Source organism: Oryza brachyantha, chromosome 4 (assembly GCF_000231095.2).
Source record: "Oryza brachyantha chromosome 4, ObraRS2, whole genome shotgun sequence".
NCBI classification, from domain to species: domain Eukaryota; kingdom Viridiplantae; phylum Streptophyta; class Magnoliopsida; order Poales; family Poaceae; genus Oryza; species Oryza brachyantha.
Window position 1 is genome coordinate 21,655,641 of NC_023166.2, and position 27,625 is coordinate 21,683,265.

Sequence of the window (27,625 nt, forward strand, 5' to 3'; positions counted from 1 at the left end):
CCAAAGATAAAAAAATACAACGATAAAAAACCTTAAAACCAGCCTTTAAACTAACTTTCGGAATTTAAATTTAGGTGCGACAGTTAAGCCTAACAGGTAAATTACAAGAGGCAACGCCAAAAGTGAATAAAGTTGATTAGAGAATCAAAATGTAAAAAGAGAAAATTTGTAACAGTGCCAGTATGATTTTGCAAAGTTAAAATGTGCCATTGATATCTCACCGATACGTGAGACACACATGAGTTCACGACACGTGGCCAAGATGACATGTATCCAATTAAGCAAAATTGCAATGACAATCTTGCAATGTTTCCAAACAAAAAAATGGGGGTGATTGCTTGGATTTTTTTATAAAAACGCCAAATGATATATTTACAAACAAAAAATAATTTATCAATAAAAATATACACATATATATATTCATAACGATCTAAAAGCTAAATTCTAAAGATAAAAATTTTAGTAAAAACCCTAAATCTAACTAAAATTTAAGGTTAATGATACAAAATTGGTTTCTAAGTATAAACATAAAGCCAAAAGTATTTGTATACATGTATACATGCGGTGAACCATTGTAAAGCTTGCAACAGTAATTCATATACATGTTGAATATATATAGGCACTCTCACGAAAATATGTTTTTCATTATATAGAAAACAGAAACAGAGTGTTTAAAAAGTAGTGCAAAATTATTATACTCTATCATCAACTAGGAGGAGAGAAAAGGAGAAGGAGAAGAGATGAGGGGGCAAATGAAATATACGGGGTAAAAAGAAAAGAAAAGAAAAAAAAAACCGAGGAAGTATAGTAGGAGTAATAATAATAGAGGTCGTCCGATTCCCTTTTGTTTGTGTTCCTTCCTTCTCCTCTCCTTCCCCGCCGCCGCCGCCGCCGCCTCCTCCCCTCCTCCTCTCCTCCGCTGCGTCGCCAGCGATGGCAGCGCCGTCTACGCTGTGGCAGCCGCAGGAGGAGGGCCTCCGCGAGATCTGCACCCTCCTCGAGGCGCACATCTCCCCCAACTCCGACCAGGCCCGCATCTGGCAGCAGCTGCAGCACTACAGCCAGTTCCCCGACTTCAACAACTACCTCGTCTTCCTCCTCGCCCGCGGAGAGGTCCTCTCCTCTACCCCTTCCCCTCTTCCTCTCTCCCCCCGCCCCCCGCTAGGGTTTCCACCGATCTGAATCGCACCGTTTCTTCTGATTGATTTGTGTTTTTTGTGTGCCCCGTTTGACTGCTACATCAGACACTCACCTCCAATTGCTCGGTTCGTGTGCTGCTTCTAGCGTTTTCATACAATCGCGCCACACTACTCCTGCTCATTCAGATTTTCGATGCTCAGCAGCTATCTGCACTTAGGCTTTTGTTCTTAACTGTCGCAGTGCCTGTTCCTTGGAGAAACTTGCACACAATGTTTAATCTCCTTCATTCCAATGCATTGCCCCACGACTAAATTATTAAGCAATGTTTTTTTTTTCTTTTCACACAAGCCTACATAATGCGCGTGCAGTGTCTCAAACTCCTTCGCTTTTGTTTTAGCTGTCATCTTTCCATATAGGGTTCTACAAGGTTTTCGATTTTTTAAGCAAATGATCCTCGCAAACGGTTGGTGACTGCAACCAAATCTATACGTTTATGTTACCCTACTTGCCCCTGCAACGCGCTAGCTTGTTACAGATGCTGCTTTCTCATGTACAGGCTCCTAATTTACAGATGAACCTTCGGATTAATTGCTGACGTGATAGGGTAAAACTGCATATTTTTAGAAGAAAAGCAAAACCTGGAAACATTTGAGTCATAATTCAGCCACGAGTGCAACACATTTGCATGACCTCAGGTTTTACTGAGGTTTTCTTTTATGAGATTAGGCAACTTCATGCAAAAGCTTAATTATAGGGTGGGAACCTGTTAATAACTAGTTGCTCTCTAATTAGATGTACCGATTGAGTTGAAGTGAAAGTGTTGTTTTCGTTCAAGCTGTTAGGGCACCACATTTTATGTATTCTTGACTTGTGGAGTATCAACCAGATTTGCGATGCACTCCTTCCTTTAGAAACTACACATACACTTGGCATGATATTTGTCTAAACAATGGCATGAATGCAGGCTGAGAAATTCAAAATTGGCTGTTTCTTTCTTTCAGTTTTGGAAAGAATATTTTTTGTTTCTATGATCAGGTCAACACTAGGAATTTTTTGAAGGTTTACCATCTAATGTAGATTATCAGCCTTGTCCTGGAGTAAAATATGTTTCTTAATATTGATATGGTTATAACCATATAACCTCCTAGTGTTTCTGTCTTTTCTGATATCTGGTTAAATCTCTTGCTAATACCAGGGAAAACCTTTTGAAGTCAGGCAAGCTGCTGGCCTTCTACTAAAAAACAACTTACGAGCTACTTTCAGCTCCATGCCTCCTGCTTCTCAGCAGTACATAAAGTCCGAGCTGTTGCCATGTATAGGGGCAACCAATAAGGCAATCAGATCCACAGTTGGAACAGTTATCAGTGTACTCTTTCAAATTGTTCGAGTCGCTGGATGGATTGATCTGTTTCAGGCTCTCCATCAATGTTTGGACAGTAATGATCTGGATCATATGGAAGGTGCTATGGACGCTATATACAAGGTAAACCGCTATCCTCATATATTGCCTGATTCTTGATTTCGTGCATAAGACTTCAAACAGTTGGTGGCTACACTCTAAAGCAATAATTCAGTAGCGGATTGTACAGTATGAATACTCTATGTGAACTTGAACACGATTTGCATGCTCAAAGACTTGCTTTTCTATGACAGATCTGTGAGGATGTTCCTGAAGAGCTTGATGTTGATGTTCCTGGTTTGCCTGAACGGCCAATCAATGTATTCATGCCAAGAATATTGCAGGTTTGTGTTTGATCTATAACCACCAAACACATACATGGCGTCTACAATCCGCTAATTCACAATTTTTTTGTGTATGTGCACGCCTGAGTGCATATTCACTTCACAACATGCCTCTGTGGAGTTATATACATGCTCGCATGAATAATTTTAACAGTATGCTCATTGATTTTTCAGTTTTTCCAATCAACACATGCAAGTCTCAGAAAGCTAGCACTTGGATGTGTTAATCAGTATATCGTTGTCATGCCAGCAGTAAGAATACCCCTTCCCTCTCTATGTCTTACCTTGTTCAACAATTTTTACTAATCATTTCATTTATAAGCAGGCTCTGTACATGTCAATGGATCAATATCTTCAAGGTTTATTCAACCTTGCCAAGGATTCTTCAGCAGATGTTCGAAAACTGGTATTTCACCATAGCTAATTACACTATGATGCATATTCAGTTACTTTCTTTATGGAAATATAGAAGTATAAACCCTACCAAAATAATTATGTTTGTGTATAGAAGTGCATAATTTACAGATCATCACATAAGATCCATATTAAATGAAAAGAAGACAGAACTCAGAACACTTTCTAGTTCTGGAATAGTTAAACCTGATTATAATTTATACCTCTTAAGAACACCTATCAAAGCCTACAAATCCAAGCGCCTAACCTGATTCTGTCATTTAAGAAGTTCCTTTGCTAATCTAGTTACCTAGATTTCCTTTCATCCTTTATGAATTCATTTTTCTAGCTGACTATTCCCTCTGGTTGCAAAAAACATGTCATTTTTGACGTTGACATGCTCTTCAAAATGCAAACTAATCAGCTAAATCACTATTGGATAACATCTGAAAACCCTGATAAAATTATAATATAATGAATGCAAATCTACACATGCTTTTCATACATGCAACCTAAATATTTAAGAAGACATTGATGCTCAAACTTCAAGGCTCAAAAGTTTGTCTTGAAACATGACCAAAATGAGGTGTTTTTGTGACTGGAGGGAGCACAACTAGTCATGGAGCATCTAGATGCTCCTATGTACTATCCAGTTGCTCCATGTGCATATTTTATCTTGATAATTCTGCTTCCTGTCTCTTTGATAGGTCTGCTCGGCTTGGGTTCAGCTCATTGAAGTAAGGCCATCAATTTTGGAGGTAACTAGCATATTGCTTGTTCATTTCAGCAGATCTCAAATAGAGTTACCATAAGTTCTAAATTAAAAAAAGGACCCTAAGAACCAATTGCTTTGCACCAGATTTAATGCCGCATACCTATGCACATAAGTAGATGATGGCATGATAATCATTTACATAAGACACTGTAGATTTCACTACATATGTAACACAACAATGGCTAAGACAGATTAATCTACAGAACATCTTGGATGGTACGATCTACCATCACCAACACATCCTCATTTTCATATTAGTAAAGAAATCATGATCATTGCTGTCTGTTCCACATTTCTCTTGCAGTTCATGCCATGGCCTGTATCCAGGCAATGGAATGTTTAATTTCCCTTTCTTGTGTGGGTCATAGAAACTGACCAATATCTGCTGTTTTTTTGTTTGTTTTTTGCTTAATATACTTAAGATGCCCTGCTGCAAGGTTTACTTTGCACTGAATCTTGTTATTTTTTCGTAAGAAGGCCGCACAGTTACCCTATAGCTCAGATTTCATGCTACCCCATTTTTAAGAAGCAAACAACTGCTTGACTAGGATTGCTTGTTTATCTTTGGAGTTGTTGATCTTCATAAGTACATTTTTCAATCACCATGTTTCTTATGCTCATTAGTCCTATGCTGGATTTAACATTGGATAATAAAACTGCAGCCACATTTGAAAAATGTCACTGAATTGATGTTGCAAGCTAATAAAGATTCAGATGATGAAGTTGCTCTTGAGGCTTGTGAATTCTGGTATGTTCTCTGTAAACACTAAGTCCAGCATGTCATATCAAAACTGTAATCTGTTCATATCTGTGTGCCAACTATTTTTTTTCTCATTCTTTAAATTTCCACAGTTAATTACTCTCACCTTTTATTCAGTGTCAAATGAACTATGGTCAGCTGCGACGTAACCAATAGTTTCTTTTATGTTGATTAATGCTTTATTGAAGTAGTAACTGTGGTGCATATCTAGGTCTGCATACTGTGATGTCAGCATGCCTCCTGAAGGGCTGAGAGAGTTCTTGCCTCGCTTAATTCCAGTAACTGCTCCTGTCCCTCTTCAAAAATAGTTTTGATGCATTTGAGAACTTATTAAAGTTTCTTTACACTATTTCATTTGCATTCATTTGTAGACTTTGTTATCCAACATGGTCTATAGTGATGATGACGAATCACTTGCTGATGCTGAGGTGGTAAATTTTCTTTATGTCTTGCATATTTTGCTGGTGGGCTATTGGTGATAGTGACTTGATCTAATATATATTACATATGCTCAGGAGGATGAATCCTTTCCAGACAGAGACCAGGTTGGTTAAATCTTCTGTGATGATATATTCTCAGTTAATGGCCTAGATTAACCATGCAGTCCTGTAGTTCTGATATGTACCTATCAGAGGTTTTGCTACTTTTTGTTTTTGTTTTTGAAGCTATTTACTACCAGCTTACCTGTCTATTGCCCTTTTATAAGGTTGGACAATCCTAGAACTTAAAAAATGGAATGTGGTTGTATGTTTTACAACTATATGTTTCTCTGTTTTTATTGCTTTAAGCAAGATATACATTGTATAACAGGACTTGAAGCCCCGGTTCCATGCCTCTCGACTACACGGATCTGAAACTGGAGAAGATGATGTGAGTCTGGAAATGTTATTTGTTTTAAGAAGCTTGATGACTTTCCCAACTTTCACTGTCAATATAAAGTTACCGATCTTTTCCTTGTATCGACAGGATGATGATGATGCTGTAAATGTTTGGAATCTGAGGAAATGCAGTGCTGCTGGATTAGATGTCCTTTCTAATGTTTTTGGTGATGACATTCTCCCTACTTTAATGCCTTTGATACAGGTAATTTGTACTTCTGGTTCTGTACTTATGTATTCTATTATGGTTAGTATTATCATTTATTAAAAGGTTGACCTGCTTGGATGCTGTGATGCATTGTCCTGGCCTGTTACTCAAGTTCTAGATATTTATGGCACTTGCTATTACCTGATTTTGCAAATTGTAGAATTTGATCTTAAACACAAGCAGAAACTTCCAAGTACTATTTTCTTTTGCAAACTGGTGTAGTTGTTCCTGATTAATTGATAACTTGTAAACTACCAATTTCTGGCCTGTTACAGTAATTACATCATGATAATTTTCATAGAAGCATCTTTGTTAATTGTATCTGTCAGTCTCGTAGAATGGCTTTAGGCTGCTGATAGTTAATGTTGTGAGGTGTACTAGATGTTTTTCTTTTTCCTTCGGCAACTTATTTCTTTCATTCCTGCACTTCTTTTTGGGGGAATTTACCTTTCCGTCTGGACAGTGTATGTAAAATGCCTCTATTTCCTGTTTTTGTAATGAATAAACTTTGTTGTGGTTTGTCAAGGGGCTTGACTTTCTAATTTCCTTTGTAAAAAGGAGAGATGGGTTATCTTGTATTCTTGTGTTGTGTCAATTGCTTATAAGGAAACCTGTCTGTAAGTGTTCAATGTTGGAGCATTATTTTAGAACCCTGTTCACAGCATTATCGGATTCTTGGTCAAGTGTTTATATGTTCCAGTACCATTAATTGCTATGTTCTGTTTCTGACCTTGAATTATTTGGATAAACATATACCATTTTTGTATTTTCAGCAAAATCTGGCTCGAACAGATGACGATGCATGGAAGGAGAGAGAAGCTGCTGTTTTGTCTATTGGTGCTATAGCAGAGGGATGCATTACTGGGCTATATCCTCATCTTCCACAGGTAATTTTAACGATTGACTATTGCTGTATTCAAATTCCTTTAACCTCATTAACAGTGGCATGTGTGTATTGAGAATGTATGCCTTTTGATTTCTTCATCTGTCTATTCTGCTACACATTTTATTGTAAACTGTACCATGTTCTATTCATCTGCAGATTGTTGCTTTTCTTATTCCACTTCTCGATGATAAATTCCCTCTTATACGGAGTATTACTTGCTGGACCCTCTCCCGATATAGTAAATTCATTGTACAGGTAATAGACTATTGATTATATCATATTCTCTATTGGAAGATTTTTATTCTTCTCCTGAACTAGCCTTTATTTATGTATGTGCAATCCGTAGATGGTTCTTAACTTCTTATTTTACATTCTTTTTTGCTAATGCAGAGCCTTGAGCATCCAAATGGCCGTGAACAATTTGATAAAATCCTCTTAGGTCTGCTGACAAGGATATTGGATACCAACAAAAAGGTGCAGGAGGCAGCGTGTTCGGCATTTGCAACGCTTGAAGAGGTTACCTACTTGATCTTTGAATTCTTTCTGTTTTGAGATCTTCTGTACAATTATGATATATAATTATATTTGCTTCTGTCTTCAGGAGGCTGCAGAAGAGCTAGTACCACACTTGGGAATTATTCTGCAACACCTTATGTGTGCCTATGGAAAATACCAGGTTCTTATATTTTGCAAATTCATTGAACAGTGCAATTCAATAAGTGCTTCCTAAGGCCTCGTTAATTTTAATTCTATGTGTTCTTCTATGAGCAGAGACGAAACCTTCGAATACTCTATGATGCTCTGGGCACTCTTGCTGATGCTGTTGGAGCAGAGCTTAACCAGGTGCATTTTCATGATTACCTCTCGTATTTGTTCTTTTCTATTAACAAGCAATTATGTTTCTTTGTTTTGTCTCATTCTTTTCACGTATTGAGTCTTTGTACTGATTTACTTTTATTATGTTATGCAGGCGAAATATCTAGACATATTTATGCCACCACTAATCACAAAATGGCAGCAACTTGCCAACTCTGATAAAGATCTATTTCCACTGCTTGAATGCTTTACATCTATCGCTCAGGTACTTTAGTTTGTGTGTGTTGACCTCTCTAGTTCTCTAGTTTGAACTTTGAACATGCCATGTTTAATTTTGAAGTCCCTCGGAATCCATTTGAGAGCATATTTTGCGATATTTTTTGTTATAGTCATCACACACTAAGTAAATGGTCTTGGTGAAATTTGGTCCATTTTATCTTGGGCAATAATAATGTAGAAAACACATTATAATAGACTATCATATTGCCCATGTGTTGCAACGAGATTTTATTAAAAAATATTATTAGCATGTTATTAAAGTAGAGTTAATAAAAATGGTTTGATATATAGGTCTAAGTTATTTTTCCTTTCAAAAAATAGGAGTGACTTGGTGGTGGGGTAGGTGGCAGATTCACCACCACCATCACTACTTTTTATAGTACAGAAATCTTGCTAGGCACAAGTTTCTTACCATACTTTACTCAAAGAATGGAGTTTCTTACCTCAATACTTTACTCATAGAATGTGAAGCGTCCTCTCATATGTCCTGATGATATAATACAAGCTGCTCATTGAATGCTTGATCTTCTAAAAGCAGAACCAGTTTTGAAATACTTAACCAACTATGCAAGTAAAGATGTAACATAGCAAAATATGGCTAGAAGGGGTGTCATTAACATGATCAATATTGACTTAAATCTACATTTTTGGGGATTGGTCTTGTCTTAGATGGTTTCAAAAGTCTCTGTTTTTTGGTAGAAACTAGAAAGCTATAAATGGCTAATCCATTTGACTCCCTCAACTACCACGTTTGTCTAAGAAGTTACAGCCCTCAAATTCAACCTTCAACCCCACCCACATGGTTTCAAACTGGAGTGGCTATGTGGATCCAACCAATGTGGTGATCCATGGCCAAAGAGCAGAATGATGATCGCAATGCGGGAGAGATGGGGTAGGAAGGGATGGGGCATGGGGAAGTGGTGGTCTGAGGGCCCACGCTTTCCTCTACCACACTAGGTCGACTCTGGTTTGACATTACCTCCACAGATCAATGCCTCCATCCTCCACATGGTTGAGATCCCTCTCTCCCCTCGTGGAAACCACTCTGGTTTAGGGCTGGCTAGGGAGGGTAAGTCGCATGATTTTAAGTGTTGAGGGGGCTTTAACACCTGCAGGTGGTGGTGGTGGGGGTGGGGATCGGATGGACTTATTAATTAAGCTATTGAAGGTCTTTCTCAATTATAATAATGCCTTCTTTTTGTTTATTCATTTCAGGCTCTGGGACCAGGATTTTCACAGTTTGCTGAGCCAGTATTTCAGAGGTGCATCAATCTTATCCAATCTCAGCACTTGGCAAAGGTCTGACCTCAGGATTCAATTTTTCGTGTGTGACATTTATTGATCTGTAGTGAAACTGAAACTTGACTGTACTGTTATTTTAATACAAAACACAACTTCTAATAGTAGCACTGCGATGAAGATATCCTTAGTGCTAATCCAATTAGTTACTTGCAACAACAGACAGGGCACTATTTTCTCTAACTGGATCTTGATGATAGGAAGCATTAGATTAATGCTACTCTAATATTTACTTAAGGATATGATGCTGGATCTTTCTGACCCAATTGAGCGTGTTAAATGCTCAATGGTCTATTTTGTCATTTTAGTAGAAGATAAATCAATGAGGTGATATCAAGTTGGCTGTTTCAAGAGAAGTTATAAGCCTATTAATTTATTGTTTTTAATGGTGAATTTAACAATTAATGTCTACTATCTCCGTTACATATTATAAGACTTTCTAGCCTTGTCTAAATTCATCAATTGATGAATGTATATAATTTATATATATGTCTAGATTCATTAGCATTCATATGAATGTAGACAAGGCTAGAAAGTCTTACATTGTGAAATGGAGAGTATCATTTTTATGGTTTTGGAATCCACATTTCGCATATTATCATTTTTATGGTTTTGGAATCCAAGCAACATTAAAAGGTTGATTCTCATGACTTACACGCCCTGTGAATTGCACAATGGAGTTCTTTTTTTTTTTTTTATGTTTTATGATGTTCTCCGGTCTGTCAAGTATTCTGGTGCCGTGGAAGTGAAATAGCGATAAGGAGTACTGTACTCTATTCAGTATTCTTACTAAAGAGCAGACATAATTAAAATTGAAGTGGATGAGCAGGCATGACTTGTTGGGGCTGTTGCTGTTCCTCTCAATTCTATGAAATGTCCATTTAATTGGCATTGATCTTTGCTGCATGTTGCTGACTCCACCGACATCAGAGAAACTTACATGGAATCACTTTTTTCTACATGTAGGTTGATCCTGCTGCAGCTGGTGCATTATATGATAAGGAATTCATTGTGTGTGCATTGGATCTATTGTCGGGACTTGCAGAAGGACTTGGTCCTGGTATTGAAAGCCTGGTAAATTCAACTATATGGCCTTGTGAAGTCTCTTATATATGTGTGTGTGTGTATTGTTAACACTTTATCCTGCTATTATATAGTAATCACTCTTTGTTCTCTTACCTATCAACCTTGGTACTGTGTAGAACTATCACATCTCACTCTTTCCATCGATTATGTGACGAATTTCTTGGAATAGATTCGCACTGAGGGGTTAGACCATATGTGCACAGTTAACAATCCAGCCCACTTCATTTGACATTAAAGTAGACATTACACCTTTGTAATAAATGATAGTTTTGGGTGCAGTGGTGAATGGAGTCTGTTTCTGTTGGATGGTCCAGGTTTAAGTCTCACATAGACACGTGGCCAATACTGATTAATAGCAGAAAGAAAAGCTAGAGTTACAAAGACTAAGTAGCGCAACTCTAAAAAAACAGAATCCAAGTTCTTTAGCTTGGGCATAAATATGTCTTCTGAGCTGCAATCAAGGTTGTTGGTCGGTATATAGTAGAGATGGTTAGCAAGCAAAGTGACTGGGAAAATTGGTATTGATGCTAACTATGGCTTAGTTGATTGAAAAACTTGGGAATTGCAGAAAAAGATTATGCTTCATATTTATTTTTCTTTATTTAGTGATAAGACACTTCAAATTAAAGTGTGATATCTGCGGCCCTTTGATATCTGTGTGAGCCATCTTCATTTTGGTTTAGGTTGCACAAAGCAGTTTGAGAGATATACTTTTGCAATGCTGTATGGATGAAGCAGCAGATGTTCGACAGAGCGCTCTGGCCCTCCTGGGGGACCTTTCCAGGGTTTGTTGCCGACCACCAACATTCACCTTTTATTATTTCAAGTTATTTTGTAGCCAATAAAAAAACTACTTTTCATGTACTAGGTTTGCCCTATACATTTACATCCTCGCCTTCAAGAATTCCTTAATGTTGCAGCAAAGCAATTGGTAAGTATTCTGTCTGGTATAGTAATAAACTAATAATGTAATATCTCGATTCGCTCCTCACATTATTTTGTTGCTGTAGAACCCGCAATGCGTGAAGGAGGCTGTATCAGTTGCCAACAATGCTTGTTGGGCAATTGGAGAATTGGCGATCAAGGTTTTGTACCACTTTTGCAATCCTGTTTTTTATTTTAAAAATTAAAAAGAACTAGTTTTATACACATGGATGTTTGCCTTCTTTTTCTTAGCAACTAGTAGCATAACCATTTTCTCCAGGATATACTTATAGACCTTTGTTACTGCTTCTAGTGCCAATCACACTTGCCGAATGGCAATTTAAACGCTGCATTTTTAGTTGGCAGGCAACATGCACTCCCTTGTTTACTTCTATGCCTCTGACGCGCCAGTACTTGGTGGTGTTTGTAATACTGTCGGGGGTATATCTGACTGATTATTCCTTTCCAGATTGGCAAAGAAATTTCACCTGTGGTGATAACTGTTGTTTCATGCTTGGTACCTATTTTAAAATCTCCTGAGGTAAATGCCTTTTAATTTATTCTTATCACGTCTTTAGTTGAGTGAGCATTTCAGCTAAATGACGTGTCCTGCCATACTAACAGGGCTTGAATAAGTCGCTTCTTGAAAATAGCGCGATCACTCTTGGGAGGCTTTGCTGGGTCTGTCCAGACATTGTGGCTCCTCACATGGACCATTTCATGCAAGCCTGGTGCAATGCATTGTGCATGTCAGTTTACCTTTTATCTGTCCTTTAAGTTGTCTTTCACACTTAATGGGTCTGACTTTTTTTCTATCATGTACAGGATACGAGATGATTTTGAAAAAGAGGATGCATTCCACGGTCTATGTGCAATGGTACATCCACATTTTTTCTTACTGTTACAGATTTCAAAGCTGACTGACTGACAGAATATACTCTCGTTCTATGCTAGGTGGCAGCAAACCCAACTGGGGCTGTGGGCTCACTAGTTTATATCTGCCAGGCCTGTGCAAGTTGGAATGTGAGATTTGTTTCCCATCAGACACATTTTCTGTGCTGGTATTCTGCACGGGCTCATTTCATTTGTTAATTACAGGAGATTAAAAGTGAAGGTTTACAAAACGAAGTGTGCCAGATTTTGAATGGATACAAGCAGGTATATATTTTATTTTTTAGGGGTGGGTAAAACGATGTGATCTATGCAAGCAACTAACCAAAAACATTTTACATAGATGCTTGGAAGTGGGGGTTGGGAACAGTGCATGTCCACCCTAGAACCAGCGGTCGTGCAGAGATTAGGCAGATACGGAGTATGAGCATGCAAAGGGAATTTATTTCGTTTGTCTATTCTTTTACCCTGCAACGGAGGCAAAGAGAAGAAATGGAATTCATCGTGTATCAAAGCAAGCAGCGCAGCGTGTGATTTTTATGATGTGATGCATTCTGTCCAGTTGGTTTTGTATACTCCATTGCTAGTAATATATGGTTGGCACAGGAGTGCTGAGAGCATCATGTGCTCTGTCTCCAGCACGTGGTAAGAACTACCACGACGGACAGAATGAAGGCTATTACCTTTTGGTTTCTTGAGTCGATTGGGTCGAAAAAGCTGTGCTTGATTGTAGTACTACTGGTCAGTTCAGTGGACTCGGTTATGTTTTTTTGTCATTCCACTGGCTCTGGCACTGGCACCCCAGCAGCAACATAGAGTTGTTGAAAGGTTTTGTAGTGTGTATTTTATGGGCCAAGAGTTTAGGTGTAGGGACCCCTTTTTTTTTTTGGTCCTTGATAGGGTTGTATTGATTCATTCCCCAAATAAAAAAAAAATCCATTGAACAAACATTGAGGCTGAAACAAATGAAAAGATTGAAGAAAATTTGAGCCTGGTGTTCGAGCTGGTCGTGAGAATATGTAGTAAAGGACTTGTTCGGTTCCTTGGTATTTAATCCCTAAGGGAAATCTATCTAACGAGGGATTTGTCACCCGAAGCCCCTGGGAGATAAATCCCTTAGTGCCCCTAATCCCCCTCTTTAAACCATTTTTTGGTTATACCTGGGAGGAGTTGTTTTCATACATGGGCCGTGTTCGGCAGCGGCAATACAAACCCAGATTTTTCTCGTCGTCTGTGTGCATGTTTTTTTAAACTACTAAACAGAACAGTGTGTTTTGTAAATTAATTTTATAGGAAAGTTACTTTAAAAATTATATTGATTTTTTATAATTAATAAAAAAAGATGAGGCTGTAATGTCTAAAAGTCTAAATAGTTTCTACTCAATAAACACATAGTAGGTGACAGCTTGTAATATGAATATTCTTACACACAAGTAACACATCAAAGGCCGGTGGGCTGGGGTGGGCCGGTGAAGTTGCAGAGCAGACGGGAAGCAACATAACCTTACCTTATCCCCTCCCCCTCCCTCGAGCGAGAGCGGTCAGGGTCAGCTTGAGCTTCCATAGCAGGTGAGGTGAAGATGCTGCTCACCACCCCCTTCGTGTCCCCTCTGAAGCTCCAGGCCAATGGCGTCGCCTCCGCCTCCGCCTCGCCCGTGTCGACGGCGCTGACGATCCAGGCGGCGAAGCAGCTGACGGGGCGTGTGGTGACGACGAAGGCGAACAAGACGGTGGGGGTGGAGGTGGTTCGCCTGGCGCCGCACCCGAAGTACAAGCGCCGGGAGCGCATCAAGAAGAAGTACCAGGCGCACGACCCTGACAACCAGTTCAAGGTCGGCGACGTCGTCGAGCTCCGCCTCTCCCGCCCCATCTCCAAGACCAAGCACTTCCTCGCCGTCCCCCTCCCGCCGCGCGACACCCGCCGCAAGTCGCAGCTCCTCCCGCTGCTTCAGTCCCAGTCCGACCAGGACCAGGACCAGTCGCCTCCTCCTCCCTCCGAGTAAATCACCGTATCCTTCATTTGCTGTTGCTCCCGCAATGTAATTTCTTCTTGCTACTGTGTACTTGCTCTGGATTTGGAATTTTCCCTGCTATGGTATGTTCCCCTTTTCCTTTTTCTGGACGAAGAAACTACTGCCTGCTTCTTGTTTCATCTTCTGCTGATATGGATGATGTGTGTGCTTGCTTGTGCAATTCTTCTCTAGCTTTCTTCGAACAAATTAGGAAACAAAACCCATGATTCAGGTTTAAAAGATTTTTTCACTGTGATGATTCCTAATACGAATCAGACTTTCAATTTTCAAACGATTGGGGGTAACATAACAACACAATTCTAAATTATAAAAATTACCGTGCGTAAAACTCAACAATCCAACTTACATACGACTCTACCATCCCATAGCAGCAGTGTCACTAGACTACAGTGCATGCTCCTCCTGCCTATGCTCAACATCCTTCTTATCCTTGGGATCCTTCTCAACGGCTCTACTTCAACATTATAATTTTTGGAGTCAGTAAGAGAATAATGGCAGTCTCAAAGAAATAGAGCCAATATGGTTTGCAGGCGTTCGAGAAAAAAAAATGGTTTGCAGCATGTCCCCATATTTTATGGTAGGCCTATTCAAACCCCGGCGAAAAAGCCAGGCCCGTCCTGACCCGAGCCCGAAGATTTGGAAAAAAAACAAAGACCGGCCCGGCATGACCCTCGGGCTTTTGGGGCTTTCTCGAGCTCATTTTTCGGGTTTTAAAGACTTTCGAGCTCCAATAGCTAGGTCCAGACCGAGCTCGGGCTTTTTCGGGCCAAGCTAGGTCGCCCTGTTTGAAACAGGCTTATTGTATGGAAAGGTAGGAGTGCTATGATTTCTTAGGGACAGCATCTCACGAATACAACTCAACAAATAGAAGTTCTTTACCTGTAGTGCCATCGAACCAACAATTCAACCAAGCAAAGATTACCCAATGGTCTCAGTAACTCTTTTATAAGTTTCTTGTTGCTTCAATTTACTTCTGTACAGTTTCCACCATCACCTCTACAATTCTTCTCATCCTCCTCTTTTACTCGTAACTTTGTCACCCTGTAACGCTCAATTTCAATAGAGCCACCTCTATCTTTTTACGTCAAAGAAAAAAAGCTAAGGTTTGGACAGGGTGAGTCAGAAGAGGGAGAGGAGGACTCGAGGTAGAGGCTAAAGAGTGACCTCAGGCTGGACCACCTTCCTCTCCGGCGAGCAGCACACTCGAGCTACAGATCCGGATACCCGAGGGAGATTGGCATGCCCGAGGGAGAGTGGTGGGCTTGAGGAAGGCTTGTAGTTGCCGCCACCATCAGCTACTTAAATCCCTCTCTTCCTCACCTTTCTCGACTAAATCCGGTGGCACGATAGCAAAAAAAACATGCCCACAGCTGGACAGCAAGCTACCACCTCTATTTTTCACTTCCGTTTATAAACTTGAGTCGATTTTAAGATTTTTTCATCAAAGTTTATTTTTCAGTATTGATTTTAGATCACTAACGATATATATATATATATTATCTATAAATTATTTTTTGTTTATAAATATACCGTTTGACAATCACCCATACACTGCTGACGAGCTCCTCTCTCCTCTCTTTTTCTCAGAGAACATCACTAACACTAATAAATATAATTGATGCACTGTGCAATTGTTCAAGTGTATATATATTCATTTGATGAATTTTACTGTGTATCACTTACGATGAGTTTAAATGAATTTAACAGTGAAAATATTGCTATAGAGAGAGTAGAAATTTTTACTCCCAAAAATAAGGTGGTAATATCACCCTAAAAAAAAAGGTAATCATGCCTACTATGCATACAACCAACCAAAGAAAATATTTACCAAACCTTATCTCTCACACAATCAATCAATCAATCAAATGGATCTCATACTAGCTAGGCTAAACTCAGCCTGGAGCCTGGATAAAAAGAGATGTGCAGGCTAAGATGATACAATCAACCAAACACACCCTAAGGGAAGCAATTAGTTACTCTGTATTTTGTTTCCCTTCCTGATTTTACTTGTACGACGACAGCGAAAGATAGACACTGCATTCTACGGTTGAACATTTATTGTAAATAGTATAATATTTTTCTTATAGTAACAATCTAAATAATAGAGTACTTTCCAGTGTGGAGACAATTTTTGTGGTTCGTAAAAATTTGTCTAGTCTACAGTATACACACTTGCAAGTTTGGATGGCTTGGGATGTATGCATTGCAACGCCAACGCTCCAGCCCCAGCAGCCGTTCCTACAAAATTGTCAGGTAGGCAGGAGCTGCACCCACTAAGGCAGGATGATCTGTTGATTCCTAAGAAGACCGGATGGATGGCGACACGAGTCCTGAAAGTTTGGGACAAAATAGGTCAATCATCTCTCCTAACGAATACATAGAAACCGAACGAAGTAGAAAGGTCAATTATCCCCCATTTTGGCAAGGGCACACAAAATAGCAGAGATACAAGTCAATTGGCGTGCACCCCAAGATTGTGAAGTGCAAGCGCCAGTATAATATCTAAATCTGGATGGCAATTCTGCAACAGGAATGTTTTTTGTTTGACCAAACAAAACAGAGCATGTAACATAAGTAGACCTAAATTAATTCTCAAACACTGCACATAAAAGAGAATACAGGAGTCAGCTTCACTGTATTTAACAGAGGGAGCTTACTCGATAACTTAAGTGTTTGTGCTTGTTTCGATGAGGGGATTGCATTAATCAGTCTTATTAAACTGCGAACCCCCAAAAGAATCACTCATACAATACACCATGGTTATTAGGTGCAAACATTCATACCTTCATAGGGTTAAATGTTAACCACGTCTCTGCAATTACCCTTCTGGTCACCATGAAGGTTATAACCTATCAACAATGACTGGGCAGCTTCGCATTGCATCTCAAACCTTCAATTTTCATATTGCAGTGATAGATGAGACCATCCGACATGCCATGTGGTTTCTTGGCTTTCTTAGCTTCACCGTGTTCTCTTCAATTCAATCTAAACTTCTTGCATGACCAGCTCAATCTGATCCATTAACCCGCAGATCAAAAGGGAATTCAATCATGAGCTGCAGTTAGAAGATTCCTTCATTTTTCATATTTCAGGGATAGACAGGACCATCCAACCGTGCCATGCTGTGATTTCTCGGTTTTCTTAGCTTCACTGTATTCTCTCCGATTCAACATAGAATCTTGCACGACCAGCTCAATCTGACCCATTTAACCTGCAGCTCAGAGGGAATTGCACAATGAACTGCAGTTGACAGGTGCCTTCTTTTTCTTTCCCAATAAAAGAGCTGTGTGGTCTGGCAAATTACATCCTGCAGAACTCACTGCAGAGCAAAGAACATCAAGATTCAGGCCAAAAATGGAGAGACGGATCAGCAGCAATGGTGGGGGGAAATGAATATTACAGCTACTCCCTCCGTTTCATAATATAAGATGTTTGAATTTTTTGTTTGTAATATTTGACCATTTGTCTTATTCAAAAAATTATGGAAATATCATTTATTTTGCTTGTGACTTACTTTATTATCAAAAGAACTTTAAGCACGACTTGTCATTTTTTATATTTGTACTAAATTTTTGAATAAGAGAATAATCAAATGTTGCAACAAAAAAAAATCAAACATCTTACATTATGAAACGGAGGTAGTACAAAATAATTATACCATTCTGTCCACCTGGACAGGCAAGTTGGTTTGAGCTTCATTACTTGAAACTTACTTTATACAAATAAAAGGGATATTGATCGAGCTATTGTTTCATTAATGATTTTGCATATGGACTCTTGAAACATGAACATGGGTGGATGATGTATTGAATATTGGTGCAAAGTCGACATCCAAAAAGAGGGGAAAGGGAGATCAAGCTACAATGACAAGCTTATGTGGCATTTTGGTCTTCAGAACACATAGTCACATAGAAAATAACAAGTTAATATAATACTAGCAACAAAATAAAAGCGCATGTTTATAATCTTTTACTAGTACTATTTTAGATGGGAAACAATTGCCGATATCATTTAGATTGCCACTTATTTTTTTTCAGCAACACAACTAACTTCCAGATCAAATGGGTATCAGAAGCACCACATGGTGGGCCTGAATCTCGCTGAGGCCACACTTAGCAATATGACAGTTCTGATCTTCCAGGGAGCTCCGTGCAAACCTGATGTAGTGTACTAGGGTTTACATACGTCCAACAAGTTCAAATCCCTCGTTATGTTCTATTTTGCTAATCCTTTGATTAGGTATCGAGAACCTAAAATCAAACCAAATGATTCTAAACAAATTGTGGATCTGCCACCCAATAAGATTTCAAGTTCCAAACTAAACAGCCAAAAAAGGAACAGCTGGAAAGATATAAAGGGAAGGGATATCACAGCCAACCCGACAGGTCGAATTTCTATCCATTATCTAAAGAAATAACAACCAACCCAGACACAACCCAAAACTTTCACATGCACTGAACATAACCCAAAATCATGCCATGCCATAAACAAAAGTCCCAAATTTCCTGACAGGTCAATGAGGAATACCTGGAAGGACGAGTAACCTGCATAGATAGTTGCCCAACACAGAGTAACAGCCAGAGACAGCCCAGAAATTCAGTTTACAAGATCACACTTCCCCAACAGCTAGCTGGACAATAACATAAATACACCATGCAAAAATAAGTTATAGCTATGAGATAAAACATCGCTGTGCATACAGCTTAAAAACATTAATGTTTGGCCATGAAGCTATTATATGAAAATGAACTGTATACATATGCAAAATTCACACAGGTTCAGCATATTTGCATTGGAGTTTCCACAAGTGACAGTGAAAGGGAAAGCATTTTGGACACAATCAGAGCATTTATGCCCAAAAGTAGGGCAAAGATAGCCTGGTAGGAATGCACATTTGAAAGATGTTAATTGTCAATTTAAATACATATATATGGTCTCAAGAAATGATCTCTTCATATGGATTTATCCCAGATTGGAAGAAAGCATTATGATGGTCTTGATATTTGACATGAATATAGAATTGCAATAACTTATGTTTGGGATAGACCAAAGAGATTTTCTATGACAAATTGCAGCCACATCTCTAAATGGTACATATATCATGGAGAGCTGATTCTGAAATGATATACTAAGATTGATTAAATTAGCACTGTTATGAGGTCCATTTTAACAGTTTTGTGGTTTAACCTTGCTACAATAATGTTGGGCAAACAAAAGATAGTCCTCTATTTACAATTGGTCAAGGAAAGTTTAAAGCTTTGTGATGGACCAAACCTTGGCAGAATTAAACCATGTTACAGGACCGCATTCATGTTTCAGTGCTCTGAAAGAAACATTGGTTGCATCCTCAGCATTCAACTTCGCCTCTAACATGTCAAGATCATGGAGTTCAAGATGCCCGTTTACTTCTCCGTTAGGCAAACTCTTACCATTAGGTAATCCAGAAACACTGCATGCATTTTTGTCCTCTTCTGCATAGTCAAACACCCAGTATTACTACACATAACTAGAGATGGAAGAAATGCAGACCCGTCCAAAATGTATAGCAGAGAACACAAATGTCACCAATGGTAACCAGAAGATAATTAACCTGGTTTTGAAGCCATAGTTCCATCCAATCTTTTAGTTAACAAGGATGTTCCAGGAAACAACATCAAGTTTACATTACGAAGTTGTTTCCTCTCATCATCTTCAATGGGTTTGAATCCAAATCCCGACACCCATGTATTAACCAACTCTGGGATGGCAGAAAGGACCAATGTCTCAACATGAAATGATCTCAGCATCTGTATTAAAATGGAAGGAAAATTCACATGATCAAATCTTGACACGCAAATAAGATTATGATGCAAACAGCGAATGAACTAGACAAGTATTTTAGAGGAAAATCACATCCTAAAATCTATAGCACAGTTGAAGTCATCATGGTGCATTATCATGATAAATCTATAATTGCTTAGTACACTTGCATCTAAAATCCAAAGTGTGGTATACCATTTCAATGGTGTCCATAAGTCTCCTGCACATTCCTTGGCGGCGATAATCCACAGAAGTAGCAATAAATGGAAGCTCGGCTGCTTTGGTCCCATGTACTCTGGTAAGATAGAAATGATAATATTGTTATCATGTCTGTATCAGGGAAAAAGGAGAAATTTAAAACATATAGTCGAATTAACCAAGGCAAATAACTCTGGCAGTATAACATCCATTATCTACTAGATAATTTTCAATAACACTGTTTTCATCCATGTGGACATTTTGACATATTCATCATCTGAAAACTGGAAATTTATTATCTATTGAGGAAACAACAGCGGAGCACTAATGATTATATGTTATCTAAAAAAGGAGTACAGGTTCAGGCCTACACAAAAACTGGCATTTTATTATCAGTTCAGGGCACTAGTGACTATATGTTATCTAAATAAACAAGTATAGGTTCACGTCTACCTGAAACCATTCAGAATTCCAAGGTTTTCTTATATTGGAATCAAAAGTTATACAAGGAATAGGACATAGAGTCACATGACTACAGGTTTCCATGCTAGAAATCTCCATTATATAAAGCCATCAATGATTAGCTACATCTAACCAATAAGCATGGAGAGTGAGAAGTATTATGCTCCTCTAAAAATAATCAATTGCCAGATGTCAGAAAATGTTCAACTTGGATTTTCAACAGAACATGGGCAAGGGGTGATAATATTACAGTGAACCAGTAACAGCATGTGAATTTACAAACTAACAAAAGAACTGTGGGTGACAGGTGGGCCTCTAGGCATTCCATCTGTTGCAGGTGTCCATATTTCATTTTGTGTATGGAGGTAATGTGAAGTTCATATACTTTCCCCTTCATACACATAGTTTCTTTTAGCAGCAAGTTTTAGATTACATGGACAACAATGACAACAGTCAATGATATAAGCATGAGATATCACCAGAATCACCTCTTACTTCAGGGAAAAGAAAAATAAAACATGCTCAGCAAAGGCATTACCTGATAGATGCTACACATAAAATCTCATCACCTTTCTCCAGTATTATTGTGTAGAATCCCTGGTAATCTAGGCGAGCGAAGTTTGATCTGGTGGAATGTGCTCAATGTTAGTAGACTTCATAAATGTTCACTAAAAATATAAATGGTGCAAGTACTGGTGAATTCAAGGATTTGTCTCCTCGACTCCACTATGGGTGCGTTCTAGAGAGCATGTCCGGTCTAATAACTACCTCTTTTTCCGCGCGCACGTTTCCGAACTACTAAACGGTGCATCTTTTGCTAAAAATATCTATATAAAAGTTGCTTTAAAAGATCAGATTAATTTATTTTCATAGTTTATAATAGCTAATACTTAATTAATCATATGCTAATGATATTTCTCGTTTTGTGTCCGTTGTTAATTCCAACCTCAACCCCTCCTCTCGAATGCGCCCTATATATGCAAGTTCTGCCATAGATCTCAGGTTTCAGTGTGGGACTACTCCGATCAAATTTCCAACATAACAGGAAAGAAACACATTCGTATATTAATTTTCTATTACTCATATTGGCAGATCACCAGTTCCATGAGATCTAACTTCTAAGGTGTCAGTACATGTTTGTATCTCCACTTCTCCAGTTTAGCATGAAGAAATGAAATTGTAGATTAGTATGTGAAAACAATCTGTGATACAGAATATGCAATGTTAGTCCTTCAATGGACTAATGCAGAAATCTTGCATTCTTACCTTCAAGCAGAATAGATAAAAAGGATAAAAGTTAGTACAAATGCAGTGACCTAACTGATTTTCTTGTCTAGGACCACTTGTTCATTAATTCATTTGATATTGAAATCCAATTTTCACAGGTGGCGGGGAATTCAAATCATGAGATATTTCAAAAGAGTGTATGCTCAATTGTCCCTATAGATGCATATAATTATTGCACATTGATATCTTAGCCAATTGCTGGGGAAGATGATAATAGGTAGAGAGGAGATAGGAAACTTGCCCCTTATTGTACAAGACATGCGGTATCATGTCTACACCAGTTCTAGGATCCACCATGCGAACAAAACATTCTTCCAATATAGTAAGAGCCACTGCTAATTTTGTATTGCATTCTGCCATATGAGCAATCCTCTGGACAGAATGTAGCTTCCGCCCATCAGTGTTGCACCTCAATATCCTCCATGAAAGCTCATTGCCAAGAAAATTCTCTACTCCAACATGATTGTGCAGTCCTATGAATATCTGTTAGCAATAATGGCACAAAAGTGTTTTGTGAGTAAATATTGAATAGTAGGACAAAGTATATTCATCTTCAAGAAATACCCAAAATCAAAATTAGGTGCATGGAGGTAGAATCCAAAGTCATGAAAGAATAACTCGGTTTAATTTTTTTTGTGACCAAAGATTTGTACCTAAAGTTTTTCTTTTCCAAGCATGAGAATGAGAAATGCAACACGTGCTAAAATTGTACTGTTTAGTGGTTTGATTCTTGTGGAGCACATAAGATAGATTCAACTGTTGTGTATAACAAAGAATGGAGAGCCAGACTGATGTTATGATCTAGGGTCCATAGGGGGTAAACACCGCCGGGAGGATAGCCGGGCGGCAACGGCTGCTAGGGATGAGAGAGGGACTTAGATTGGGGAAGACTAACTCTAATTCATTGTTTGATTCGAATGACGATAGAATCCATCCTTATATAGATGGTGAGACTTAATCCCTAAGTAACTAACTTGATCTAATCTAACTTTATCTCTTAATCCTATCCTATCACCTAACCGTCTGCTACAGTACCGCGTACACTGTTCACTCGCCAGGGTTGGGTCCATGGGCCTTGATCCCTCGGCCTCTACCTATGACAAGTTGACAACTGAACAAGGCTCTAGTGGCTGACTGAATAATCTTGCAGTGTGGCCTCTTCTACAAAAAACATTACCTCTTTACAGTATCTCCCGCAAAACCATATGTCAATTTTTTTACCCGCACAGGGCACCATCTCTTGATCAATGCAAGTGTCATGGTCTGCCAACCAAAAAACAATACTACATCAAATGAAGTTAAATATAAACATTGAAAAATCGAATTCATCCGCCATGCCCATACATTATAATTAATGGCCAAATTGAATGACACTGATGAGTTGACACAGTTGCCTCAGTCTCAGCTCAAGGCTACAAGAAGCTTAAGCACTTTTAAACATGGTGCAGCTATAATGCTAGATGGGCTCTTGGATGCATGAGCCCCAATTATACATAGACAATGAACTCCCTCTAAAGCAACTTCAGTGATAACTGAAAAGCTATAATTTTCTCACCAGATAGGGAATAGTAGGATCAAATTAAAATAATAATAATAATACAAAAGGCAAGGGATTGAGATAGTAGAAGAAAAATGAATAAATAATACTACATATGTTCCAAACTATAAGCATTTCTAGGTCGTTTAGCATAGAATAAGAAAATGTCAAAAGATTCTCCTTTAGTCCCTTCAGTGATCAATTTTTGAATTTTGAATTCTTTAAATTATCTTTCAAAGCATCTGATTGGCTCCAGAATTATTGGAATGATTGAAATTATGGGAATCAGTGCAGAAATCATTATATTGTGCTACAAAATTTGAAACCTATAAATGCTTATATTTTGGAACAATCGGAGTACCAAAATACCCATCCAGTGTTACAGTAATGGAAAGACTGTCACCATTTTGCTTAGCGACTGAAAAAAAAATTATGAATAAAATTTTTACGTGTACTTAGGGATTAAAACAAGTGCTGGAAACTAAACTACAATGAAAAAAAAACCCGAAAATCAGCTGCAAAATTAAGTTTTAAAACCCAAATGTTCCCTTTGGCTTATAAGCTAAAGGGGAAACGATGGGGTGAAAGAGTTTAAGTAGCAGTCATGTGGAATGCACACTAACTATTGTAGCAACGCAGAACAATGATCGCAGAAAGAATGTAAAAGGAGAGGAGAAACAGGAGGGATCATAATTATTACATGAATCACCGCATTGTAAACATTTCAAGATAGCAGAGAATGTTGAAACCTCCTTTTCACTAACTGGATTCCCACAACTCCTGCACGTGCAGTTGTGGCAGTACCAACTGCCTTCTGGAAGTTCCTGAAATGTAACACGAAGGAAATAATGTATGATAAGTGATTGTGCCTTCTAATTGAAACGAATGGGAGTTACTGAATACACAAACGACACGGTAGAGAAGCTAGATACCTGGGCAGACAAACAAGCTTGATGGTACGTTGATGGGCAATTGTCACAGCAAAGTAATTCACCACCATCTCCACAGAAACCACACGTATCATCATTTTCATCCATTGCCTCAATTTTCCTACCACATCCATCACTTTTCCTGCTTATAAATTCAGCAGACCAAGCTTCTGCCTGGCATAGAGTATATGATCTGCCAGACTGTAGAAAGAGGCCTAATGAGGACTTTGGTAAACTGCAACCACCATGAGCTTTGAAGTCTGATATAGAAAAGGTCTTGGTGCAACAATTGCAAAGAATGCCTTCCCAGGTAACATGCCCATCCTTAACAACTTCATTACTCTTAAGATTTCTGTACTGTATAACATCTTTTACAGTCAGAAAGCCAGTGGCAATCAACCAGCAGAGAACTGTTTTTCGTGCCAAACTTACTCTTTTCCCACCCAGTAGGTTTGATCCTCCTTTTCCAGATGTTCGAGCAAGTAGCCTGCCACATTTCTTTGGGCTCTTAAACTTTGTAAATTTCTTTCCATCTAAAAAGACCGAGTCTGCAGAAAAACTGTGGCAGGAGCCAAGATCCCTATTTTTCACCATAGCTGTGATCAAAAGATCATCGTCATTGATACGTAACACACGGGGTCTTTTCTTGGCATACTTCTCCCAAACTTGAGGTTTTCTTTTAGCAGCAATTGTCTTGCAGGTCAGTAACTCCTGAGATAAATTGGTTTTCAGGACAGCAGCATTAGATTTGTAGGATAGGGTAACAGGAACAGGGTTGACAATTGGAAGATTGTGTACATCCTTTGGGAAAATTCCCATAAATGATTCCTTCAGCGACGACAGCTTCTCCTCGTCATTTTTTAAGGGAACAAACTTGCTGGAACCTGATTCCCTTGGAGTAGAACCATTTTCTGGGAGTATTTCATATCCTGCAGGTTGTTCAACAGTCTCCTCGTACTGTAACATACTGGTCTGCATGATTTCTGAAGGCAAGACCATGTCAGGCTTGTTGCTTTGGTTGTTTGTATTTAGCTTTGCTAATTTGGATTCAGCTTTCAAGTGACTTTTTGATGTGCCAACGGATAAACAGGTGACATGTTCTTCAGAGAGCATTTTGTTTTCTGCCATAGACAATTCCATGCTTGCTAGATCGATCTCTTGGTTAAACACAATTTCCATAGCAGGCTGCATAAAGCTTTCAGAATGCAGTCCATCTAATCCAGTTGAATCAATATCAGATATCCTTTTGGATTTCTTCTTAGCCTTTTGAACTGCATTACTAATAATTGTTGCCCCAGAACAAAGTTCTCTCTGTACATTACTTTCAGAAATGTAATTTTCTGTTCTGCAACTTCTGTCACCTGCCACACAATACCACTGACTCTGTGTGCAGACAGAACTCAGGTTAGTATCACCATTTTGGCCATCCTCCAAGTCATGGCAGCTCTGTAAAGCATGATTTCCATTCCCACTCTCGGTTGCTAGCGTGCTACAATCAGATTCTGTTATCACTGGAGTGGGTTTAATCATGCGGGTGGGCAACAAATCGCCAGATTTCATCATGCTCTTACTTTCTGCGGGCATATTCCTGCTTTCATCAAGAACAAAGGTTGAACTATCAACAGCTCTAAGAGTTTTATGCTGTTGCAGAGCAGTAATTTTCCTGCCAATGAACACAACAGCTATAAAAGGATCCAAGAGCTCCCACCGCTGAAGAAGTGTGGGTGCATCTTGGCGGTTCACAAACATCTTATCGACACAAGCCATTGTGTCTGTGAGGTCCTTCCAAAATGTGTCGACATCTGACCACTCCTTTGGACACTTTCCACGTTGTGAACCTGGGGTAGCTTCATACAATTTCTTGCCACAAAACTTCCAAGCCTGACTTAGTGAGGTATGAACAACCTCCCTGTGTGGTGCAGTGAAATAGGATGCCATCTTAGCCCTGTCATTCCTTTTCCGTGGCTTGATCGTCCAGCCAGCATCGATGAAAAGGCGCTGTGCATATGCCTCCAGCTGATCTGGGAGCTCCCTGCTTAAATTCCTCTTGGAAACAACAGCAGTAGTGCCATACTGTTGACTGCTGTCGGCAGGGACATCAGCATCATCAAGTGAACCGATACTTGCGCCTGGAGTAACATTCTGACAGAGGCTGTCAAGTTGGACAAATTGGCCAGAAGCAGTAGAGTCCCAGGATGGGTGAGGCAAAAGCACGGTATCACAGGCCGTGTTGCTATAGAATGAGAAGTGCTCTGCTCCTGCTCCTGTCACAGATAGATCTGGTGTAGTAGGCGAATATAGAGCATGGGTAGTGTCAAGGATTTGACCTTGGTCGTAATTGAAGCACATATCACTGGGGAACTGGTGCTGATCTTGGAGCCACTGATTCAAAAAGGGGTCGGACAGGAGAGCATCATTATGGAAATCAGAGAAGTCTGCTAGTGCCTCCATATAGGAAGGCAATGGATCGTCAACCCCACTGGTGCTGCTGCTGGAACCAAAGGCGCACATTCCAGGTCCGGAGTCCTGCGGCGTTGGTTGCATCATTTGGTGCACATCCAGGGTGTCATGATGGAAGAGCTGACCGTCGGTTACAGAGCTGCCTCCGGCTTGCCAGTAAGCTACGAAGCCCTGCAAAGCGGCGTCCAAGTCGAGCCCCCCACTCGGGCCGTGGTGTTTGGGGCCGGCGGCGAGGGGTTGGTCCCCCACAGCCACAGGTTGAGGGTGCGGCGGCGGCGCGTGATGGGGAGCAGGAGCGGGGAGCAGGGATGATGTCTCGGCCACAGGAAGGGAAGGTGGAGGTGGAGAGAAGACTTCCCTGAAGAGCTGGAGCTCGGCGCGCGATCTGTCGAAGGAGGAGGAGGCGGCGGCGGAGTGGTGCATGGCGAGGAGGTCCTCGCCGAAGAGAAACCTGAGGGCGTCGTCGTCCCTGAACCCTAGCTTGAGCTTGTCCCCATGAGCGTGAGCGGCGGCCATGGCGAAATCTGGAGGGGAGAAGCAAGAGATGGAGTGGGCGGGCGGCTAGGTTAGAGGTCGAGGTCGAGGTAGAGGTAGATCCAGATCGATGGGAGGGAGTACCTTGGGGAATCCCCAATCAATTGGGAGGAATCAGGGGATGGACATGCAGCGGCCGGCAGAACGCAGCAAGGCAAGCTACTAGTGTAGTGTAGTAGACTGGGGTTTGGCTGGCCGGCGGCGGAGGCTGAGGCTGAGCTCGGTGGGGTGGCGGCGCCCCGTCGGCGAGTAGAGAGCAGGAGCACCCTTGTTGACACACACTACACTATGGAGTACTGCTTGTGGGA

General features: G+C 39.8%; 3 protein-coding genes across 3 annotated transcripts; 2 read left to right on the plus strand and 1 right to left on the minus strand.

The window, feature by feature from the left end:
- Positions 1-841: 841 nt before the first annotated feature.
- On the plus strand, positions 842-13,100 carry LOC102719294 (transportin-1). The gene is made up of 29 exons (XM_015836143.2): positions 842-1,113; positions 2,336-2,623; positions 2,794-2,883; positions 3,058-3,135; positions 3,209-3,289; positions 3,984-4,034; positions 4,714-4,799; positions 5,023-5,089; positions 5,183-5,239; positions 5,327-5,356; positions 5,622-5,681; positions 5,778-5,894; positions 6,671-6,784; positions 6,940-7,038; positions 7,174-7,299; positions 7,385-7,459; positions 7,555-7,626; positions 7,754-7,864; positions 9,094-9,177; positions 10,144-10,251; positions 10,947-11,048; positions 11,132-11,194; positions 11,274-11,348; positions 11,657-11,728; positions 11,812-11,936; positions 12,013-12,064; positions 12,142-12,210; positions 12,286-12,345; positions 12,422-13,100. Exons 1-29 carry the CDS (start codon positions 934-936, stop codon positions 12,503-12,505), a joined length of 2,676 nt encoding a protein of 891 aa, XP_015691629.2. The 5' UTR covers positions 842-933; the 3' UTR covers positions 12,506-13,100.
- A 453-nt stretch (positions 13,101-13,553) lies between these two features.
- On the plus strand, positions 13,554-14,208 carry LOC102709837 (30S ribosomal protein S17, chloroplastic). Its single transcript, XM_006653015.3, has one exon. It carries the CDS (start codon positions 13,659-13,661, stop codon positions 14,079-14,081), a length of 423 nt encoding a protein of 140 aa, XP_006653078.1. The 5' UTR covers positions 13,554-13,658; the 3' UTR covers positions 14,082-14,208.
- Positions 14,209-16,073: 1,865 nt separating this feature from the next.
- LOC102710117 (increased DNA methylation 1) lies at positions 16,074-27,625 on the minus strand. Its single transcript, XM_040523020.1, has 12 exons — positions 27,402-27,625; positions 24,327-27,307; positions 24,095-24,218; positions 23,035-23,120; positions 22,099-22,340; positions 21,109-21,195; positions 20,106-20,205; positions 19,702-19,897; positions 19,386-19,582; positions 18,639-18,741; positions 16,895-17,430; positions 16,074-16,441 (listed from the first exon to the last, which is right to left on the minus strand). Exons 2-10 carry the CDS (start codon positions 27,297-27,299, stop codon positions 18,721-18,723), a joined length of 4,026 nt encoding a protein of 1,341 aa, XP_040378954.1. The 5' UTR covers positions 27,300-27,307; positions 27,402-27,625; the 3' UTR covers positions 16,074-16,441; positions 16,895-17,430; positions 18,639-18,720.